Source organism: Copadichromis virginalis, linkage group LG9 (assembly GCF_057382275.1).
Source record: "Copadichromis virginalis isolate Kocher_CV1m ecotype Utaka linkage group LG9, C_Virginalis_male_GT1.1, whole genome shotgun sequence".
Taxonomy (NCBI): Eukaryota; Metazoa; Chordata; class Actinopteri; order Cichliformes; family Cichlidae; genus Copadichromis; species Copadichromis virginalis.
The window spans coordinates 32215691-32234072 of record NC_140626.1 but is presented as its reverse complement, the minus strand read 5'-3'; the positions used below and the strand labels follow the sequence as shown (position 1 = coordinate 32234072).

Genomic DNA, 18382 nt, shown 5'->3' with positions numbered 1-18382 from the left:
GAAACGTCAGTTCAAATGAAGTCATGGAATATTTATCAACTTAATAATGTTGGATTGTTTCAGTCACTGCTTCTGTCCAAATCTTGTTCCCTCCTGTCTGAAGACCTGAAGGTGTGGAGGGCAGACCCAGGCTCCATCTTTGACTTTGACCCTCTTGAGGACAACATTCAGTCCAAAAGCCTCCGCAGGATGTCTGGTAGCTCTGGATCCTCAAGAAATGTTTTCAAACTAAAATATTTTGCATATTTGCATACATCTCTCATGACCCCTCATGACCCTGGTTTTACTATTAATGATTTTTAAAGTCACATTACCCTTTTACACACTAATAAACATGTTCACAAATTATTTTCCAGCCTGCTGTGTGCAAGTTTGATCCTCAGTTCACACTCTTGCATTGATCAAGTTGAAAGTTCTGCCTTTACTTTAAAAAAAATCCTTATTATCATAAAGGTCCTTTTTTAAATGTCTTTGTTTGTGACGTTAAAATAAAATAAAATAAAAATACTAAAACTGTCAACAGTCACACTGTAAGTCCAAGATTTAGAGATATTAACTGGAAATATGCTCTTGTGTAATACCAGTCTGAACCACAAGATGGCGCATTCAGCCTTTGTAGTACTCAATATAATATGTGTATATATATTTATATCATTTCATTTACCATAATTTTTAGTAGCCTGAAGACCTAAACATTACATTAAATTAGTTTGAAGTCATCTTCAGCAACACAAAATTATTTAAAATGGTAAAATGGCCTGTATTTGTATAGCGCTTTACACATGCAGTCATCCACCCGTTCACACACACATTCACACACTGGTGATGGCAGCTACATTGTAGCCACAGCCACCCAGATCCAGGTCCCTGACAGAAGCACCTAAAAGTAAGTCCAGCTGCCTTCAACTCAAGCTTTCCAGAGTTTAAACAAAAAATACATTTAAGCAAGAGTCTGGTTATAGTTAGTACCAGCACGTTGATCCTGTTAGCCAACATCCTGACTGAAGCTTTGCCGTTGCCATGTTGTGCAAAATGCAGTGGATAAAATCCAAGTAAATATAGTTGATGGAAATGCAACTAACACCCAAACATTTCAGTTTACTGAAATAAAAACATGTCTAAAAAGCAGCTAAATGGAAAAACAATGTGTGCTTATGAAACCAAATGAAAATATAATTTGGGTGAAATTTGGAAGGAAACATTTTTTGCATGTAGCGTTTTATTACTAGAATCATATGTGACGGTGTTGACACTGTATGCTGAAATAAGTAACCCCCCCTCTGGAAACTAACTGAAACTAAACTGAATTAAAAATAGCAAAAAAAGAAAACTAACAGAACCATAAGTTATAATTTGAAATAGCTGATATGCTCATGCTGTTACGCACTGTGTTTGTTCTTATTAGAGATGTTTTCTTTGTTTTTCCTGTTGTTACTTCTGTCCCGCGCTGCCCTCCGGTGGTGGCCGGCTGTTAGAGCGAGCTGACCGCAGGCTGAGCAGGCAGCACTCCCAGCAGTCGCTCACCCTCAGCCAGGCTCAGTCTGTCAGCTCGCTGACCTCTGACCTCTGGGACCGCAGCAGCGCTGAAACTCCGGGTATCTTTCCTCCTCGGTTTTGTTTCCTCCTCACAGCAGGGTGAACGCATGGGCCGACTTATGTTTCCCGTCTCTGATCCACAGATTAAACTAACTCACTGTCTCCTCGCAGCATTGTGCATGAAGGTCACTGTGGGGGTTTTATTGTTAACGTTTCACAAAGAGTTTCACAGCAACAGAGGCAGAGTTTTCCAAGAAAGCAGAACAGAGTTTTCAACTTATTTGCTCTCACGCCTCTCTCTCTCTGTGTTTCTGTGTCTCTCACCCAGCTCCTGTGCTCCCTGGAGCGTACCATCAGGGCGTCCAGATGCAGCAGCAGCAGCAGTATCACGGCTACATGCATCAGACCAGCATGTCATCTGTCAGATCTGTCACCTCTCCTCCACACTCAGGCACCATGGTACACTCTTCTGAAACAAAGTTTTTTTTGGTCTAAATTTAAAGGTTTTTTTTCCCTGAGAACAAAATCCCTGAAACCCTGAAATCTGTGTCTCGGTCTTTTTGCAGCGTGTTTACCGTGCGCTGTATGACTACGTGGCTCAAGATCACGATGAGGTCTCATTCAGGGACGGCGACGTCATCATCAACGCTCAGCCCATCGACGAGGGCTGGATGTACGGCACCGTGCAGAGAACCGGCAAGTCCGGCATGCTGCCGGCAAACTACGTGGAGTGTTGCAACTAAAGCGGAGAGGAAGACGAGTTTGTGAGAGAGAGGGCCTGAAATTCACAGTTACATCCACCTTCAGCGTTATAAAAGCAGCTGGTGATGTTCTTTGCATTTCAGGGCTCATTTACATTTTCAGTGTTATGGGAAACGAGAAAGACAGGTGATAGATTGTTAGACTGTTCTGGTCAATTTTTAAAACAGGAAATTATGTTTAAAAAAATAAGTTTAATGGGTTTTAATTAGACGTGATGGATTACAAAGCTGCAGCTTCTTTGAGAATAAACACATCTGCTCAACAGCCAATCAAAGAGCAGTTTCTGCACTTAAAGGTGAAGGAAACTGACCAGGATGCAGTGCAGCGGAGCAGGGTGCGCTATGATTAAAGAGGGCTGTCTGAATGCTTGGGGAAGCCTTTCCTGTATCTGATGGACACAGATACGTCTATCAGGTCCATCGCTTATTGGAAAATACATCTACTTCAGCTCCATTCAGGCCTTTTCTACAGTATCTCCAAAATTATTCTTCTTGTTATGTAAAATTAGCATTTATGTTAAAAAAAAAAAGAAATTTACAAAAAATCTACACAAAATATTATGAAGCACTGTCCAGAAATATGTGCAAAGTCATGGAAATCAATTTCACTTTTTTTTGACACAGATCTTAAATTATTACATTGAACACAAATCTGTAAACTCCTGGAGTTTCATCCATGTCCGTCCGAAAGCAGCTGCAGAATCAGCATCAGTAGTAACCTCGAGGCTCTGGTCACGTCTCAAAGTTACTGTATATGGTTTGAAACAGAGTGAAAGTGCGCCGAACGAAAGGTTTGGGATCTGAGCTGGAAATGAACCACAAGCAGCTTCATGGTTCTTCTTTAGGTGGCACTGAAATATATATTTTTTAATTTAGGCATTAAAAGTTTAAGAATCTATTGGGCAGAACTGTCTGGTGTAAAAAAAAATTAATAGATAGATAAAAGATAGATAAACCTTTGTAGTTTTACACTGAGCGCTGCAATGCACTGAACATCATGAGCCGGTGATATCAGGTAATAATTGACCTGAAGGGGAATTTTCTTTTGATGAGCGGTGGATGAAGAGAAAAAAGCAGATGGAGGGATAAATCTAGCATGCTGTCATGTTTTATGAGAATATAGAAGTAGAGGAGCGAACGACAGAAGGATGCATGAAGAGAAGCAGTGAGAGAGACTAGAAACAAGTAACGTGTAACTTTTTAATCACCTGTGACAAACTAGAAGAGGAAATGAAGAAGGAATGAGCAGGATTAATCTAGTTTATAATACAACAGGAATTCAGACAAGACTCCTAAACTGCAGCTCTGGGTGTGGTCTGTGTTTTTAATACTGCCAACAACGCCCAGGAAAAGACCACAAAGCCTCGTTTCAGCTCCACATGTCGATTAATCCACAACAAATTGACTGTAATCTCACTACATCCACATAAAAGACTCATAAATGTTTCATACTTCAAATGAACATGTGATAAGCCGAATCAAAGTTCTTGTTCATTGTTGAAAACTGCTAATTAGACTCATAACTCATGATATAAGTCACTGCTTGGCAAATAATCCTAACAGGCACTGCAGTCAGCTCACATCGACACGCTGCAGAGGAGATGCTCCTTAAACATAAAGGCAAACAAATCTGAGAAAGGTTCTTACTCGGGTCATTCTTTAAATATTCAGATTACATTTGTGACTTTTACCTACTATGAAATGTTTCCGTTCTACAGTTTGCATTTTTAATTTGCATTTTTTTCCAAAATGTTTTAAGTTTAAAAGACTTTAAATAACAGAACAAACTAAAAAAAGATTAAGTTGATTATTCCACCCTCACAAGACAAAATCCCAGATAAACAAAAACAGATCAATAAAAAAGTCCAGCAGGTCCAACAGTGGCTGCTCCATCGGCAGGTTTCTCCACCCTCAACCAAATTTCCTCTCATCAGACGCTCTGATCAAACTCACTCACTACAGAGTGGATCTGATGGATTTCCTGTTCTTATTGAATTCGTGTTCAGATGTGAGAAAGACAGTTTTAGTTTTTATTCTTTAAAATAAAAGGAAAATGCTGCCTACAGCTTCCCCCGTATTCAGAAGGCTCCCCACAGCAGGTAGCGGGTTTGTTTGGAGGGTTTTCCTGGTTTTGTGTCTGTGGCTGGAGTTGAACTGGGGATCGTTTTAACTGCTTCACTCTGGCACCACCAGAATAAAGAATACAAATGAAAACTGAATTCAAATGTTGGCGTAATGCAAATTTGATATGATGTCAACAAGTACAACGAGTTGTCCTGTTTTAGGACCATTATTAAGATGCATAGAAGAATAAGTGCTGTAAGACCTCTTACAGTCAGCAGGTGCTCATCAGGGAGCGACACCCATGAAACAGACCCCCTATTATCTGCGCACTGAGGTCTGAGGGACCTCCCAGGACCTCCCTGACACTATTTTCCACATTCCAGATATCTCTTGATCTCTAATGTCGAACACGACCTGCTCCAGAGCAGGTCTGTGGTTCTGAAAAGCCAGGATTAAACCAAAGTTACCTGGACGAGCCCAAATACTGCTCTGTCAGCCATCGATGCCACTAATGAAACAAATATGGTCACATGCTGACACGTTTATGTGATCTGAAGGGAATCCAGAAAGCACAGAGAGATGAATTGAGACACTGATGGTTTTTTGGTCTTTTTATGGGTTTTGTTGGCATTAAGAAAACGACAGATTGTCAACAGACTTTCATTTGAAAGGATGCAGAAAAAGAAGAAGAGGAGCAGGGAATGAAAATAATTAGATCTGTCTTCTCTCTAGACGTGAGCCCGAGAATGAAAAGGAAAGAATGAAAAGTCAGAAAATACTTTTTTCTTAGCAGTGATGCAACCAAAAGGAAGGAGTGGGGCAGGCGAACAGGAACAAGGTTTAGAAACCTCGAGTTTGAGCATTTATTTATCCCGGGTTTAATTCATGTTCAGGGGAGTGTGGTTTTGTTTTTGACTTCTGATGTACAGTAACCTGTCGACAAACCACCGACAGATCATCGGTTTTAAACAGCAGCAGTAACCTCTGTGTTTGTAAAGGACTTAACTAACACACTGTGTCTTTCTGTTTCTCGTGTCATGCTGTCTGAATATCTCTGCACACAGTAAAAGTTTATATTTCCTGAAATCTGAAGAGACTGTTTAAGTACGTCGGACTGGAGATTTCTGGACGTTGCAGACTATTTTGATACACGGGCTCCTGTCCACGTTTGGGAAAGTTATATTTTACTCTTGTGTGTATCCAGTAAGTCGTGTTTTTGGGGTTTCTTGTCTTGCTGTGTGGATTGCATCCCAGTCATGTACTGAATAAATCTTCACTCAGCCATGATTTGTCATTCTAGCTGGAAACCATTTTTGCATTTTGTATGTTTTATTTCATAAAAATAGATGCAATAGAATATAATTTACTGAATATTCATGTGTTGATTGTGTTAAGTTTTGAAGAGACGCTGTTTCTTTTGTTTTTGGTTCATGCTTTGATGATTTTTTTGCTTCTAATGTCACAGTTTTTTTCTTATTTACTCAGTATATCATCACAGATTTTACTAAATTTATTTACATATTATTTGAAATTATAGATCATTCAATCTCGGCCTGTTTTGCCATGTGATAATTGCAGTGTGTTCCATATGGGAGAAATAAAAAACAAATAAACAATCAACAGAAAAGTTCATCTTATTTAGAAATATGACTCAGATCCTGTTATTGCATCTCTGAAAGTGAGACGTTTACTGATGCCAACAGCAGATATTTAGCTGTTGTGTCACATCACCTTTCATGGACAAAAATATTTCTAAAAATGTGCAATGATGATTTTTAAAATGTATTAGATGTGTTACATCTAATCTGGGGGAGAGGGAGCAAAAATAAATAAAATAAGACATCAGCTCAGCCGAATAATTACTTTAAATATGTGGACACAAGTGCAGCAAATACAGCATAAAGCTGAGCCATCAAAGGTGTGAAACACTAGGACATACAGCATGTTTGAAAACCACGACAAAGAAGCAAACTGAGGGTTTAAATACACACATAAGGTCATTAGTGACAGAGGACACATCTGGGGAAAAGAAGCAGAGGTGAGCAGAATCTAACTATACAAGGGGACACAGAACTTAAAGCATGTGACATGAAGGAAAGTAAGACAGGAAGTAACAGAACACAAGACTAACACAAAAAAAAGGGTCAGAAGATGCACAGAAACGAGACTAGGAGACATCAAACAAGGAGCTAAGAAACATAAATACCTAAGTCAGAAGCACTGGAAATGCTATACCCAAAAGACTAAATAATATAACACTTGAATGTAAGCTACCTAATAAACCCAACAATAAATTGTGAAAACCACAAAACTCAAAACACGAGGTCAAAGATCCAAGAGCTCTGGTTTTTCTTGCCATTGAATGTGTGAGGTAGTTGAATGCAAGGACACTCTTAAAAAAATCAAAATAAATAAATCTTGACGTCAAGAGTTTCACTTCTGGTTAAAGTACCAGGAGATGATGTGGAAATGGTTACAGAATATATATACATGCATACAGTGTATTAGTAGTAGTATTGTTTTTGTTTTTTTAACTTTTATCTGTTTTTGTTTTATACTTTATCTCTGTGTGAAGCACGTTGTGATCTTTTATCTAGAAATAAATAAAACAAAATTTTACTTACTAACTGTTCAGCACCTTTCATCCTGGTTAGTGAAGTTCAAAGTGCTGCACAGATGACTGACAGTCTGATAGTAAAACAGAGGAAAGTCTAAAGTAGCAAAACAACATGCAGTGACAAGGAATTTCAAATAAATTGTAATAAAAATAAAATTATTTTTTATAAGTGGCATTAAAACGTAATAAATCTTATAAACAGTCAGATTAAGAGTTTGCCATTAAAAATATGATGAATAAAAATAATTAGCAGTTGTTGTTTTTTTAAAATAATATTACTAATTCATAAAAAAATATTTTTTCTTTACTTTTATCATTCTTTTTCTCATATCTGTTGTGGAACATAACGCTGAACATACAACAGGAGAAAAGTGCGCACTGACAGAAAAAACAAAGAAAAAAACATCTGTATATATTGCATATTGTGATTTGGATGTGTACGTGACTGAATTGTACGTGTTTGAACGCAATTTGTGGCTACAACAGCAACAACGTTAAACTGCACTGTCCCTTTTAAATAAAGAATTAGTATTATTAATAGAAAACAGTTTAAAAAGATTAGACATTCATTTTAAAGCATCAGAAACAAGTTTTCGTTCTAGCTGCATCTGCTAATTTATTCTGACATTTCGTAGAAACTCCCAGTTTCTTTATATCTGCAACAAGAAACAGTACTATTATTCATTCTTAGAATTAAATATGAAATGTAAGTTATGAATAAAGGTCATTCTTTCAGCACTTGATCAATTAAAGTTCGTTTTTATTCTGTTTTTTTCTCGGCAGTGTTCACTTCCGGTTTTGTTTCCTTTGCATTCGTGCTTCCTAAACTTCCCCAACTTGAGCAGAAAGTCCACAACTCAGGTCAGCTGTTCTCTGTAAAAGTTATATTATTCTTAACAATCTCAACCGTGTCCAACCATTTTTATACCAACACAACTGCGACCTGAACGGGGGCTGACGCCACACCACAAACTCCACCGTGACTTCTGCGCATGCGTCATAGTTAGAGTAACGGAAGCAGTACAGCGACGCTCATAGACAGCCTGACCGACGCTGAATGAGAACGCATTGATTTCGACTTCAAAATGATGAAATTTCTGCCGAAACTTCTGCTACTGGTGTTGTTAGCCTTTCCGGCGACTCTCCTTATCAAAGGTGAGTCTGTTTGTAAAGATACGAAGAAAAGCGCAGCGATTTAGGGGAAAAAGAAGTGTTAGCTGTCGAGCTATGTAGCTGCTGTGGGGAAAGGGGAAGGCCGCTCTCCATTAAGCGTGCTGGTTGAAGTGAAGCGTGTATATAAAAATGAAGGGATTCATCGTAAATGTTTGGCAATTAGAGGGATATCTCCACGGTGGATTTCGTTTTCGCAAATGCCTCTTGTTGTTTCGTGTAATTTAGTGTAAGGTAGCTCACGTCAAGGTACTTTAAACGCCTGGTTAGACTGACGTGTCCTTACTGTTAGCAGGGAAGCTAAGAGGCTCAGTTAACGTGCTGCTTTATTTCAGCTCCTTTATTTCCTCTCTGTGTAAACGGAGCCTCGGAGTTGCCACACATAATATGATGTAATCAACAAAACTTGTGAAAGTTGCTGAAAAACGGGGTAAAGTTACTTTTGTTGCTACGCTAGCTTACTTAGCTTAACCCCGCAGAACTGAATCACAGAGGGACTGTTACTTCAAATGCCCGCTTAATTAATGTAAGTAGATAATTAAGTCTGTAAGAGTATGGCTTATTTACTCAATTGGTCTGCACACTGTGCAGCTGAACGGCTGTTTGAGGCCGATTAAGTTATCTGGATCGTATCCTGTTGGCTGTGATTGTAAGCTGTGGGTTAGTTCGGCGTTTACATGACGAAACGGACGTGTTGGCTTCCTATTTCTTTTAAGCAACACTGTTTTTACATCACGGGCCTGTGGATACGCTTTTAGAGAGTTTAACAATAGCAATTTTATATTAGGGTATTGATATTTGTAATCATAAAGTCTAACCAAGAACTTGGTGTTGTGTGGATATTATGCACATCATTATTATCACGGTTAATAATGTTGTAACAAGTTTCATTTTAATGTGTTGGTTAATCCCTGGCCTTGTGTATATGCAGACAGAGTGAGGGGAAGTAGTGGGACTAACCTGACTGTGTTATTGGGTCGCTGTCATGAGTCATAAAACTAGGCAGCATGGTGGTGCATTGGTTATCATGGTTGCAAAACAGCAAGAAGGTTCTGAGTTGGAGCATCCTGGATGGAGAAGTCTGCAGCCCAAATAGATGCATGTCAGGCAAATGGGTGACTCTAAAATGATCTTGTGTCAGTGTCTGACTCTGTTAGCTGGGGTATGCTGCCTTCATTTGGATAAGCTTTTAAACAAGTGGATAGCTGCACCCTAATTGACAGGGTGTGACTGCACTGATGAGCTGAACAAAGGTATTTGCTTTCACGCAGATCTGAATGTTAAATGTTCAAAAATGTTTGCATGCTAGTGTTATTCGTCAATTTTCTTAACTCTTTATCCAGTTCAGCGCGGGCTCCATCCACACTGAACTGGACAACAGACGACTGTTCCAGTTGTCATGGGGCGAAAGGTGTGGTGCAGCCTAGGTTATGCTCTCCATTGTCATCTCTCTGCGCGATGCAAGCCCAAACTGACGTCACAACTGCTGGCATGTGCCACACTTTGGCATCATTTCAGTTTTTCATGCTTCTCTTAACTTTTGTAATGTGCCATGTGCAGCCAGCTGGGTGGAAGAGAAAACTGTTCGATCAACTTGGTTTTTTTGTTTTTTGTAAACTAAGTTTTTAGTTGTATATCAATACCACAGTTCAAAGGTTCCCTGATTACAGCAGATGTTGAAACAGCAGAAACTTCTACACTTACACCAGCACTGATACAGACCAGTTCAGGAGAGAACTGTGGCGAGTACAGTGTGCCTTCAAGTTCCATGTAAACGATGACTGGGATCTGGTGATATTACAGTTTGCGCTTGATACAACCAGTGAACCAGTGTGGTGACCATAAATGCCAGTAAGGTTTAAATACATGTGACTCGCTACCGTTTAGTTCTAGAACTAAAGATGGCTCTTGGGTGATAAGTGAAGTCCAGTTGCCTTCTTCACTTGACTTAGATCTGAGATGATGGTCGTCTTGGAAAATGTAGAACTGTTTTTGTTTGTTTATAATATATTTACATGTAGGGCTGCACGATTAATCGTTAGAAAATCGCGATCTCGATTCATACTTATGTGCGATCTCATTTCCAAATGACAACGATTTAAACAAAAAAAAAAAAAAAAAAAGACAACGATGATTGTACCGCAATTTGATCCGGGACGTAATCTGCATGAAAACAAGCGCTCACTCTTCCTGCTCAACAAATGACAAGGGCGGAGCCTTATACCACGTGATACAGAAGCTGTGCCGTGTGATGCTAAAATTAGCAGGGAAAAAACAGCGGAGAGCACGTCAGGGATGACGAGAAAGTGACAGGAGAAAATCCGTCCCGGTCAACCACCCAAACATCAATAACGGGAACCTTATACAGCGCTTCCCTATACCCGTCGAACTCCCGCAGGCACAAAGAAATTACGGAGGCTATCACTTATCACCTGACCACAGATATGGCTCCCATCAACACTGTGCAAAACGAGGGATTTAGGAAAATGATCAACACCCTAGACAAACGCTACACAGTGCCGTCCCGCAACTATTTTTCTATTGTTGCACTACCTGCTCTGTACACGCAGCGTCGAGCAACGGTGGAGACGGAATTTCAAGCAGTACAACATTTTGCGGCAACAACAAAACGTGAGACATTTGTTGTTTTTATGTTTATTTATTGTTTTTATGTTCAGTCTCAACTGTTACGAAGTTGATGTGCAGTTAATAAGTGCAATAAATATTTATACTGGAAAAGAAAATCGTGAGAGAATCGTGATCTCAATTCTAAGCCAAAAAATCGTGATTCTCATTTTATGCAAAATTGTGCAGCCCTATTTACATGGATGGCTTCAGAGAGACAAACATGGACACTTTGATGCTTGTATCTCCCTTTGAAAGATTGTGTGATGTTACCTTAACAAAATCTATCATCCCAAGCTTTAAACCACCAAAAGTAGACTTTGTAATTTCCAAGTTTTTAGGTTGTAGTGAATGCTGCAGCTCGGTGTTTAGCTTGGTCTGGATCTGTTCTCCAGGCTATGCTTGGATTGTTCTTAAGCACACCGTGCAACAAGTTTGAGAACCATGTAGTCTTAGGTACCAGAAGAACATTGATGGAGTACAAAGTCATATCTGTGTTGTGGTCAATTTTAGGCTTGCATCCATTTTTCCAACCATCACGGAGCTCATTGGTGAACTGAAGATGTGCTTTAAATATCAGACCTCTGTAGCTGCTCCGGGATCTTTGAACCATTACATGAAATAAAGATTGTTTATAGGCTTGGTAAAAATTCCCATACTTTCTGTCAGGACCAGTGGCAAGTGCCCAGGATTTGACTGAGGATGAGGAGGCTGAGGCTGTGGATGAAGACGTGGTGGACGACGTGAACGAAGAGGATGATGAGGCAGAAGTGGAAGATGATGATAACACAGAACTGGTAAGTGATTAAATTGGCTGTAGAAATGTTTTCATAGATGATGCAAGTTTTCGCTGTTTACTGTACCGTGATAAACGTGAACCTGTTCTTCGTCCCGTTACCTAAACCTGTGCGCTTATCTAGACGGAAGAAAAAGAAGATGAAGAGGAGGAAGCGTTGGTTGGAGAGGTGAAGGCTTCCCCCAACGCTGACACAACCATCCTGTTTGTCAAAGGAGAAGGTGAATGTCTTTGTGTATCCGCCCTCTTGTTTTCATTCAGCAGTTTCTAGATTTTCCTGTATTGAAACCCCCTTTGATTCATGCCATCCTTCCTCTAGACTTCCCAGCCAACGACATCGTTAAGTTCCTTCTTGGCTTCACTAACAAAGGGTCGGAGAACTTCATCGTAGAGTCTCTGGATGCTTCTTTCCGTTACCCACAGGTAAGAAAATGAGCTGTAACAAATATTCATAGCTGTAGCTTCATCTCTCTCTAAATTTGTCCTGTTGTCCCCTTTCAGGATTACCAGTTCTACATCCAGAACTTCACCGCTCTCCAGCTCGGCACCGTGGTTCCTCCCAGCAGACAGGCCACCTTTGAGTACTCCTTCATCCCTGCAGAGCCAATGGGTGGGCGGCCATTCGGACTCGTCATCAACCTCAACTACAAGGACAGCAGTGTAAGCATGACTGGTTTAAGCTCTTCTAATGTCAGCGATGTAACAAATCAGATTCTGTGTGGAAATTTGGGACAATAAGTAGGAAAAAGTGATCTGTAGCCATTATTTTCCACCATTGCGTTTTGTTTCTTTATTTACATTTCTCATCCATTCTTTTCCCACCTACAGGGAAACGTTTTCCAGGATGCTGTGTTTAACCAGACTGTCACCATCACTGAGAGAGAGGATGGGCTTGATGGAGAGACGTAAGCATGCATATATATATACACACCCAATCTGGCTTTTTTCCTCCCCCTTTGCCTGCATTTGTCCATAAACCCACCCTCTCTCTCTCTCTCTGCCAGGATCTTCATGTATGTCTTCCTGTCAGGTCTTGGGCTGCTCGTGGTTGTAGGCCTTCACCAGCTGCTGGAGTCCAGAAAGGTGCAGATACCATCAGATGAAACTGTTTTTAAAGAAATGGGTAGTTGAGGGGAAAAATAAACCCTTTGATGGTTTAGCTAGTGTTTTTTACATCAGGATCTGCAGGTGTTTGTCACAGACTTAAACTCTTTGGAGCTTTTGGCCAAAGCATGAGCTATATGAGGTTGAGTTGGTGTCATTAGCAAAAAAAAAAGAAGCAGACAGCTCATTCTGTGTTTGTTTGTAGAGGAGGCGTCCAGCTCCAAAGGTAGAAACGGGAACTTCGAGCCACAACGACGTCGACCTGAGCTGGATCCCCCCAGAAACACTGAACCAGATCAGTACGTACTCCTCGCACACATCCTGTGACCTCATCAGCTCGCACACAAGCTTTCTTTTTTATGTACTTTATTATCTGCAGACACAGAAATCCAACTGTTTATACACCACAAGTCTCAGATGAGATTGTCAGCTTCATCCGAACACTCCCTCTCAGAGCACCTTTTAAGCTTTTCTTCCTCACAGAATCAGCTGATTCACGCGTGCAGGTGTATCTTTTGTAACATTGAAAACATTCACCAAAATTACATTTAATTCCTTTAATTAAACAAAAGACTACACGAGCTTTAACCATTTAAATATGGAAGTGACTCTGCAGAACAGTAGCATGTTGGCTGTTTTAGAGTGAAGTAACACGAGCACTGGACCACATGGACATCATTTGCAGTGAGCCACACGTTTCAGTGATATTTAAAATACAACCTGATTATAGGAGGAGGAAATTTCAGGTTTCAACAGTGCTTGCACAGATGGTGTTTAATTTCATTTCTTAGTACATGCTTAGTTTAGGGAGTTGGACTACTTTTAGGTTCATAGATTTCTCCAGGTTAAACATCTTAGCTTTCATCACGGGTCCCTGCAACCTCTCTGCTTCCTGTGCAGCTCTTGAGGTTGGCAGACGTCTGTAGAGCTGCTGTTTCTCTCCGCACCCAAACATTTTCGAGTTTATTATATGAACAGGTTCAGGATATTTGCTGCTGTTGCTGCTCTGTTCTTTCTTCCTGCTTCACCTGCTGTTTCAGAATGATCTTAATCCTTGACTGAGCACGAGGATCACTCACCTTCTTTCTCCTCCTCTCTCTGCTTTCCTTGCTCTCATGTTTTCCTGCGTCTTCAGTGCAGAGTCGCAGAGGTGAGGTCTGCTGCATGTCGTGTGTTTGTGTGTCTGTAACACAACTTTGGTCCTGATGTTGGAGTGTTTAGTGTTCTTCTCCCACTCCTGGTGCTCCAGATGTTCTGATCTGTTAGTGAGAAACTGCAGAAAGTTAAACTAAACACAGTTTCCCACTGACATCACGTCACATTATTCACCTGTTTTGTGATCAGACCATCTGGTTCTTGGCATTCTTCCTTGTGTGTGAAAGTTGGTCTTAGAGAGTGGTGGTCACAGTAAGCGGGGTTGTGGTGCAGCTGCTTGGTTGGATGTTGGCTATAAAAATGATTTTCCTTCTTTCATTTTTACTTAACCCAGCAAACTCCTCCAGTATCTGGAAAACATGTGAAGACGTTAGTGATCCCGTTGCTTGTTTTTGTCATGCCTGTGATATTTTCATTACTGTTACAGATGTTATAAAATCCTCTAAAGTCTTCAGTTACAACTTTCAGTCATTTTTATACAAAAGGCAGTCAACCCAAGTTATCTGTCAGTCGAGTTGCAGGTGTAAAATACTTTTAGTCGCACATTACATGTGTGGTCATTTTCCCCCTACACACTGCTTGTAGGAAGAGAGTCAAAACCAGGTGTCGCTGCCTGATGGTAGCAGAAATAACAAAGTAGTTGAGCAGGAGCATCTTTTTTTTTTTTTTGTTGCTTGAAGTTTTCTTTGGACCTTAATAACTTCAAGGAAGTTTCTTTGGAATCACGTAATTATTTCAAAGTTCCTTAGTTTGCTTGTCAGATGTAATAAAAACCTCAAACCTGTTGATGGAGTCTCCACTGTAAATAATACATGTGTGAGAAAGCTTCAGTGAAATGTTTTTGGAAGACACATTTGGTTTTTTGGGGGTTTTTTTTAAGCATGTTCTGACCTCATGTTTGGCCTGATTCTGAGAACATAAAACCTGCAGGTGTGTGGCATCACCGCTCTGTTTTCAGAAAAAAAATTACAATTCACCTTCTTAACATCTTCTCCTCCTTCAGACAAAGCATCTCCCAAAAGATCTCCTCGCAAGAGGAACCAGAAACGCTCGGCCGGCTCAGACGAGTGACGGCTGACAAACGTCACTTCAACAAAAATTTCATCCACCCGTGGAGGAAGAGGAGGCGACGGGCTGAGAGCTCCACCGTGAGCACACTCTGCCCTCTGCTGAGGAACTTTAACCAGTGCCAAGCACAGCGATGGCTGGCTCAGCTTAAAAACTGTTGAACACACACACACACACACACACATACACTGCAGCCCCTTTTGTTTAACGATTACTTTTTCTGACGCTGTCACAGAGAGATGTGGGGAGGCTCATCCTCTAACAGGCATGTTGGCCGTTTGTTTTCTCTGAAGGTTGATGGGTTTTCTTCAAAGATCAGATTTTTTTTAAGCCTTGGTAGTACAACTGCTGACATTATCATTGTGAGACAGTATTGATTGTGTTGTTTGCCTCGCACACTGACGCAGGGCTGAAACGATCAGGATCATTTTTGTCTAATTCGACTCTTCTTTCAAGTTACTGGTTCAGAGTAGAAACACTGGTTAGTTGCAGCCCTGCTCTGATGTGTGGAGGAGCTACAGTAACAGATGCAGTTTTGTTGTTTTTGACATTTTTGTATATTTTCTCTGTTCGTTGATTTTGTCTGCACATAATTTTTGGTTTTGTTGGGATTTTGTAGACTTAATCTGCTTCCCTTCTGTCTGCTGTCCCTCTGTGTTTCACCCTTTAGTCACAGTCACTCAGTTTCCCTTCTGCAGATACTCAGTTTTTTTTGTGGTCTGATCCCGTCGGTCAGCTATCAGCGCCGTCCTTCTTAAACTGTAACTGACGTTTTGAGCTAACGTTTCAATGCTCATGTTATATTTAGGGAGGAAAGGTCCAAATCTTTGTCTAACAATGATGAAATATTGTTTTGGTTCAGCACAGAAAAGAAACCGGCCGCAGTAATGCAGTGCGGCCAGTAGGAGGTGGTACGAGTAGATCTCCAGAAACTCACCAGGCATTAATCTCTAGTTTCTCCTTATGTAATTGATTAACCGTGTATTTCAGCAGGCAGCTAATTATTGAGAGAGAATATGGAGATATTGATTATCTGCCTGATAAGACAGATGGACGACATGACATCCAGCAGCTGCTGAGTTTCTTGTGCTACAGAGGCTGTGACCGGCTGCCCGCCATCATCACAGTCACTGTGACGCAAACGTTCATACTGTGTGCTGCCTCAGCGTGTTTTACTTTACTGTGATATAGTGAAGAGCAGTCATGCTCATGTTCCACGGGGTTTTTTGGCAACTAAATCAAAGTTATGCAAAGCTTCAGTTTTACAGTGACGAACCTCCTGCAGTTCTGTGGTGTGCTGGACTTTTGAGCTTCTGAGCCAAATCATTTTAGCAGACGATGTGCTGCTGACTTTGTGCGTGAAGTTGATCCGTTTGAGTTTTTTGCTTGTCCTTCTACTTTTTGAGATTTCAATTGTATTAAAATCCAGAGTTTCCAGCCCATGGTGCCGGGAGAGCGTCATGGGCTGGAAACGGTGACACGAAGCTCCATCATGTTAGAAAGTGTGCCAGTTGTTAGGTGGACAGACAGAAGCGGAGAAACGGATCAATATGGAGCTCTGAGGCAGGAACGGATCACCATCAATCAGCATTTGGCTCAGAAGCTGATATCCAGCACGTTATGTTGTTCACGCTGTAAACACAGAGTCTGCATGAATTTGATTTAGTTGGAACTAAACTCATTTAGTTCTTATGATTTTTCTTCACCATATCATAAAGAAAATGTGCGAAACACAAAATTTATGCCACTTAAATTTTTGGCCATGGTTCTTTCTCGACAAGGCTTCTGAGTTTTCTGTGCTGTGAAGCGTAAAGTCTGTTATTGTCAACGAAAATCGTCCAAGTCCTGTTTTTAGAACAGTTTTCATTTAGGAATCTGAAAAAGTTCATTAGGCAGAAAATGTTTTGCTTATCCTTCTTTAAATCATGTGAAAAGGTTAACTTGGTCTCTGGGAGCCTCTGAGGGGAGTAACCATCATCCAGCAGGTTCATCGATAGCAAGAATAATCTAGTTACAGCCTTAAGCATTAAAATGCATGAAAGCAACTTTCTTTTCTCTCATTAACATGAGTATTTTAACATATGAGACGCAACTCATGGGGTTTTGTGAAATCGGATGTTATGTTTCTCCCGGCTCGCCCTGTGAAATATCTGCATCGTGATGTTACGTCAGACCTGCGAGTGGAGACCCGAGTGTCTCGTCAGGTGGACTCATCAGCACTGTTGCGCTCGCTTCGGGCTCTGGCTCAGAAGATGACGGGTAAAGACTCATAAGAATCTAACAAACTGAACGGTTCGGGTCCTCTCCACGTGTGCCTGTTTTCTACCTTTTCCGTTTGTACGTTTTTATTCACTTCTGGCTTCTCTCCTCAAGCAGCCTGTGCAGATCAGAAAAATGTTGAAGCACTGGTGTAAATACTGGCTGACTTATGCTGATTTCAGAGCAAATTTACCGAGCTAATTTATTCAAGACGAAGATTGGGATTAAAGGGGAGGGGGGTGGGGTTTGTATACTGTACCACTAGGGGGCATCAGATTCTGCAGGGCTTGAGCATCAGATGAGGCTCCTGGTCTGCAGAGATGTCATTTCCTGTAAAGCTTTTTGTGGATATGGAAGTTGACAGCTGTTCACTGAGGCTCCCACATCCACAAGCAGCCAAGCTGACAGGTTTTTGTTATGTTTCTGTTTTTCTAAAATAATGGGGGCTGTAATTCAGAGATCTGAGCTTGTTCTTTTATTTGCTTTTAAATGTGCAGGAAATAAACTGAGGATTTGCTGTAGAGCTGCTGCTTCTGTCGTTTTTATTAACAAAAAAGAAAAGCGTAAGATTTTCTTTTCTCCATTTGTGCAGAAAAGTGAAGAATGAAGGTTTTTACAGAGTTCAAAGGAAGCAGAAATGAGGTTTGGTAATGGTCAAAACAAAACTGGGTAGATGAAACGAGCAGGAAAAAATCTTACAGATGAGCGCAGGCAACAGTAAAAAATACTACAGATTAATGCGAAGTAATTCACGTGTTTAATTTTAGTATATTTAGAACAAAGTTTGTCAGTTACAGTTGGAGTATGAACGTTAAAGCTACAGAGGTTGCATGAGCACACTGCAAGCAGAATGAAACATGCTCACCACAGTGTAAACGTGCGTGGTCCTTGGTGATGTCATTAACTGACTGAAAGGCCCCCGCTGACTGTGCACTGGCTGGCCACTTCATTAGGCACACCTGTTCAATCGCAACTGTCTAATCTGCCAATCACACGGCGACATGGCTCCAGTGGGTGGCGCTGAGGCACGATGCGCTGTTAAGACATAAACCTCAGAGAAGAAGAAAGCAACTTTTATTTTGAAAACTCACTCTCCTGCAGCTGGTAGGCTTTGCTAAATATGCTTCCCAGCTCATCATGGCCTCGCCAGCCTGACTCCAGCTTTTTCACGGACTTCCCCTTCAGTCTTTGGTAGTGATGGTGAGATGAAGCCTAGTGATGAACTGA

At 40.8% G+C, this 18382-nt stretch overlaps 2 protein-coding genes across 3 annotated transcripts in view; both read left to right on the top strand.

Annotated features, from left to right (window-relative positions):
* LOC146702268 (uncharacterized) overlaps positions 1 to 6984 on the top strand; it is a 76181-nt gene extending 69197 nt beyond the window's left edge. Inside the window, exons 73-76 of the mRNA XM_085468738.1 lie at positions 104 to 196; positions 1476 to 1595; positions 1865 to 1995; positions 2103 to 6984. Coding sequence (XP_085324864.1) covers positions 104 to 196; positions 1476 to 1595; positions 1865 to 1995; positions 2103 to 2279 — 521 coding nt within the window. The 3' untranslated portion in view covers positions 2280 to 6984. The remainder of the gene's footprint in view (positions 1 to 103; positions 197 to 1475; positions 1596 to 1864; positions 1996 to 2102) is intronic.
* A 1006-nt stretch (positions 6985 to 7990) lies between these two features.
* ssr1 (signal sequence receptor, alpha) lies at positions 7991 to 17678 on the top strand. 2 transcript variants are annotated; one of them, XM_085468733.1, is made up of 10 exons: positions 7991 to 8133; positions 11443 to 11570; positions 11694 to 11790; positions 11889 to 11992; positions 12071 to 12229; positions 12398 to 12474; positions 12574 to 12652; positions 12879 to 12972; positions 13809 to 13823; positions 14832 to 17678. In XM_085468733.1, exons 1-10 carry the CDS (start codon positions 8064 to 8066, stop codon positions 14897 to 14899), a joined length of 891 nt encoding a protein of 296 aa, XP_085324859.1. In that variant the 5' UTR covers positions 7991 to 8063; the 3' UTR covers positions 14900 to 17678. The 2 variants fall into 2 exon arrangements, with proteins under 2 accessions (XP_085324859.1, XP_085324860.1); XM_085468734.1 differs by lacking the exon at positions 13809 to 13823.
* Positions 17679 to 18382: the final 704 nt, after the last annotated feature.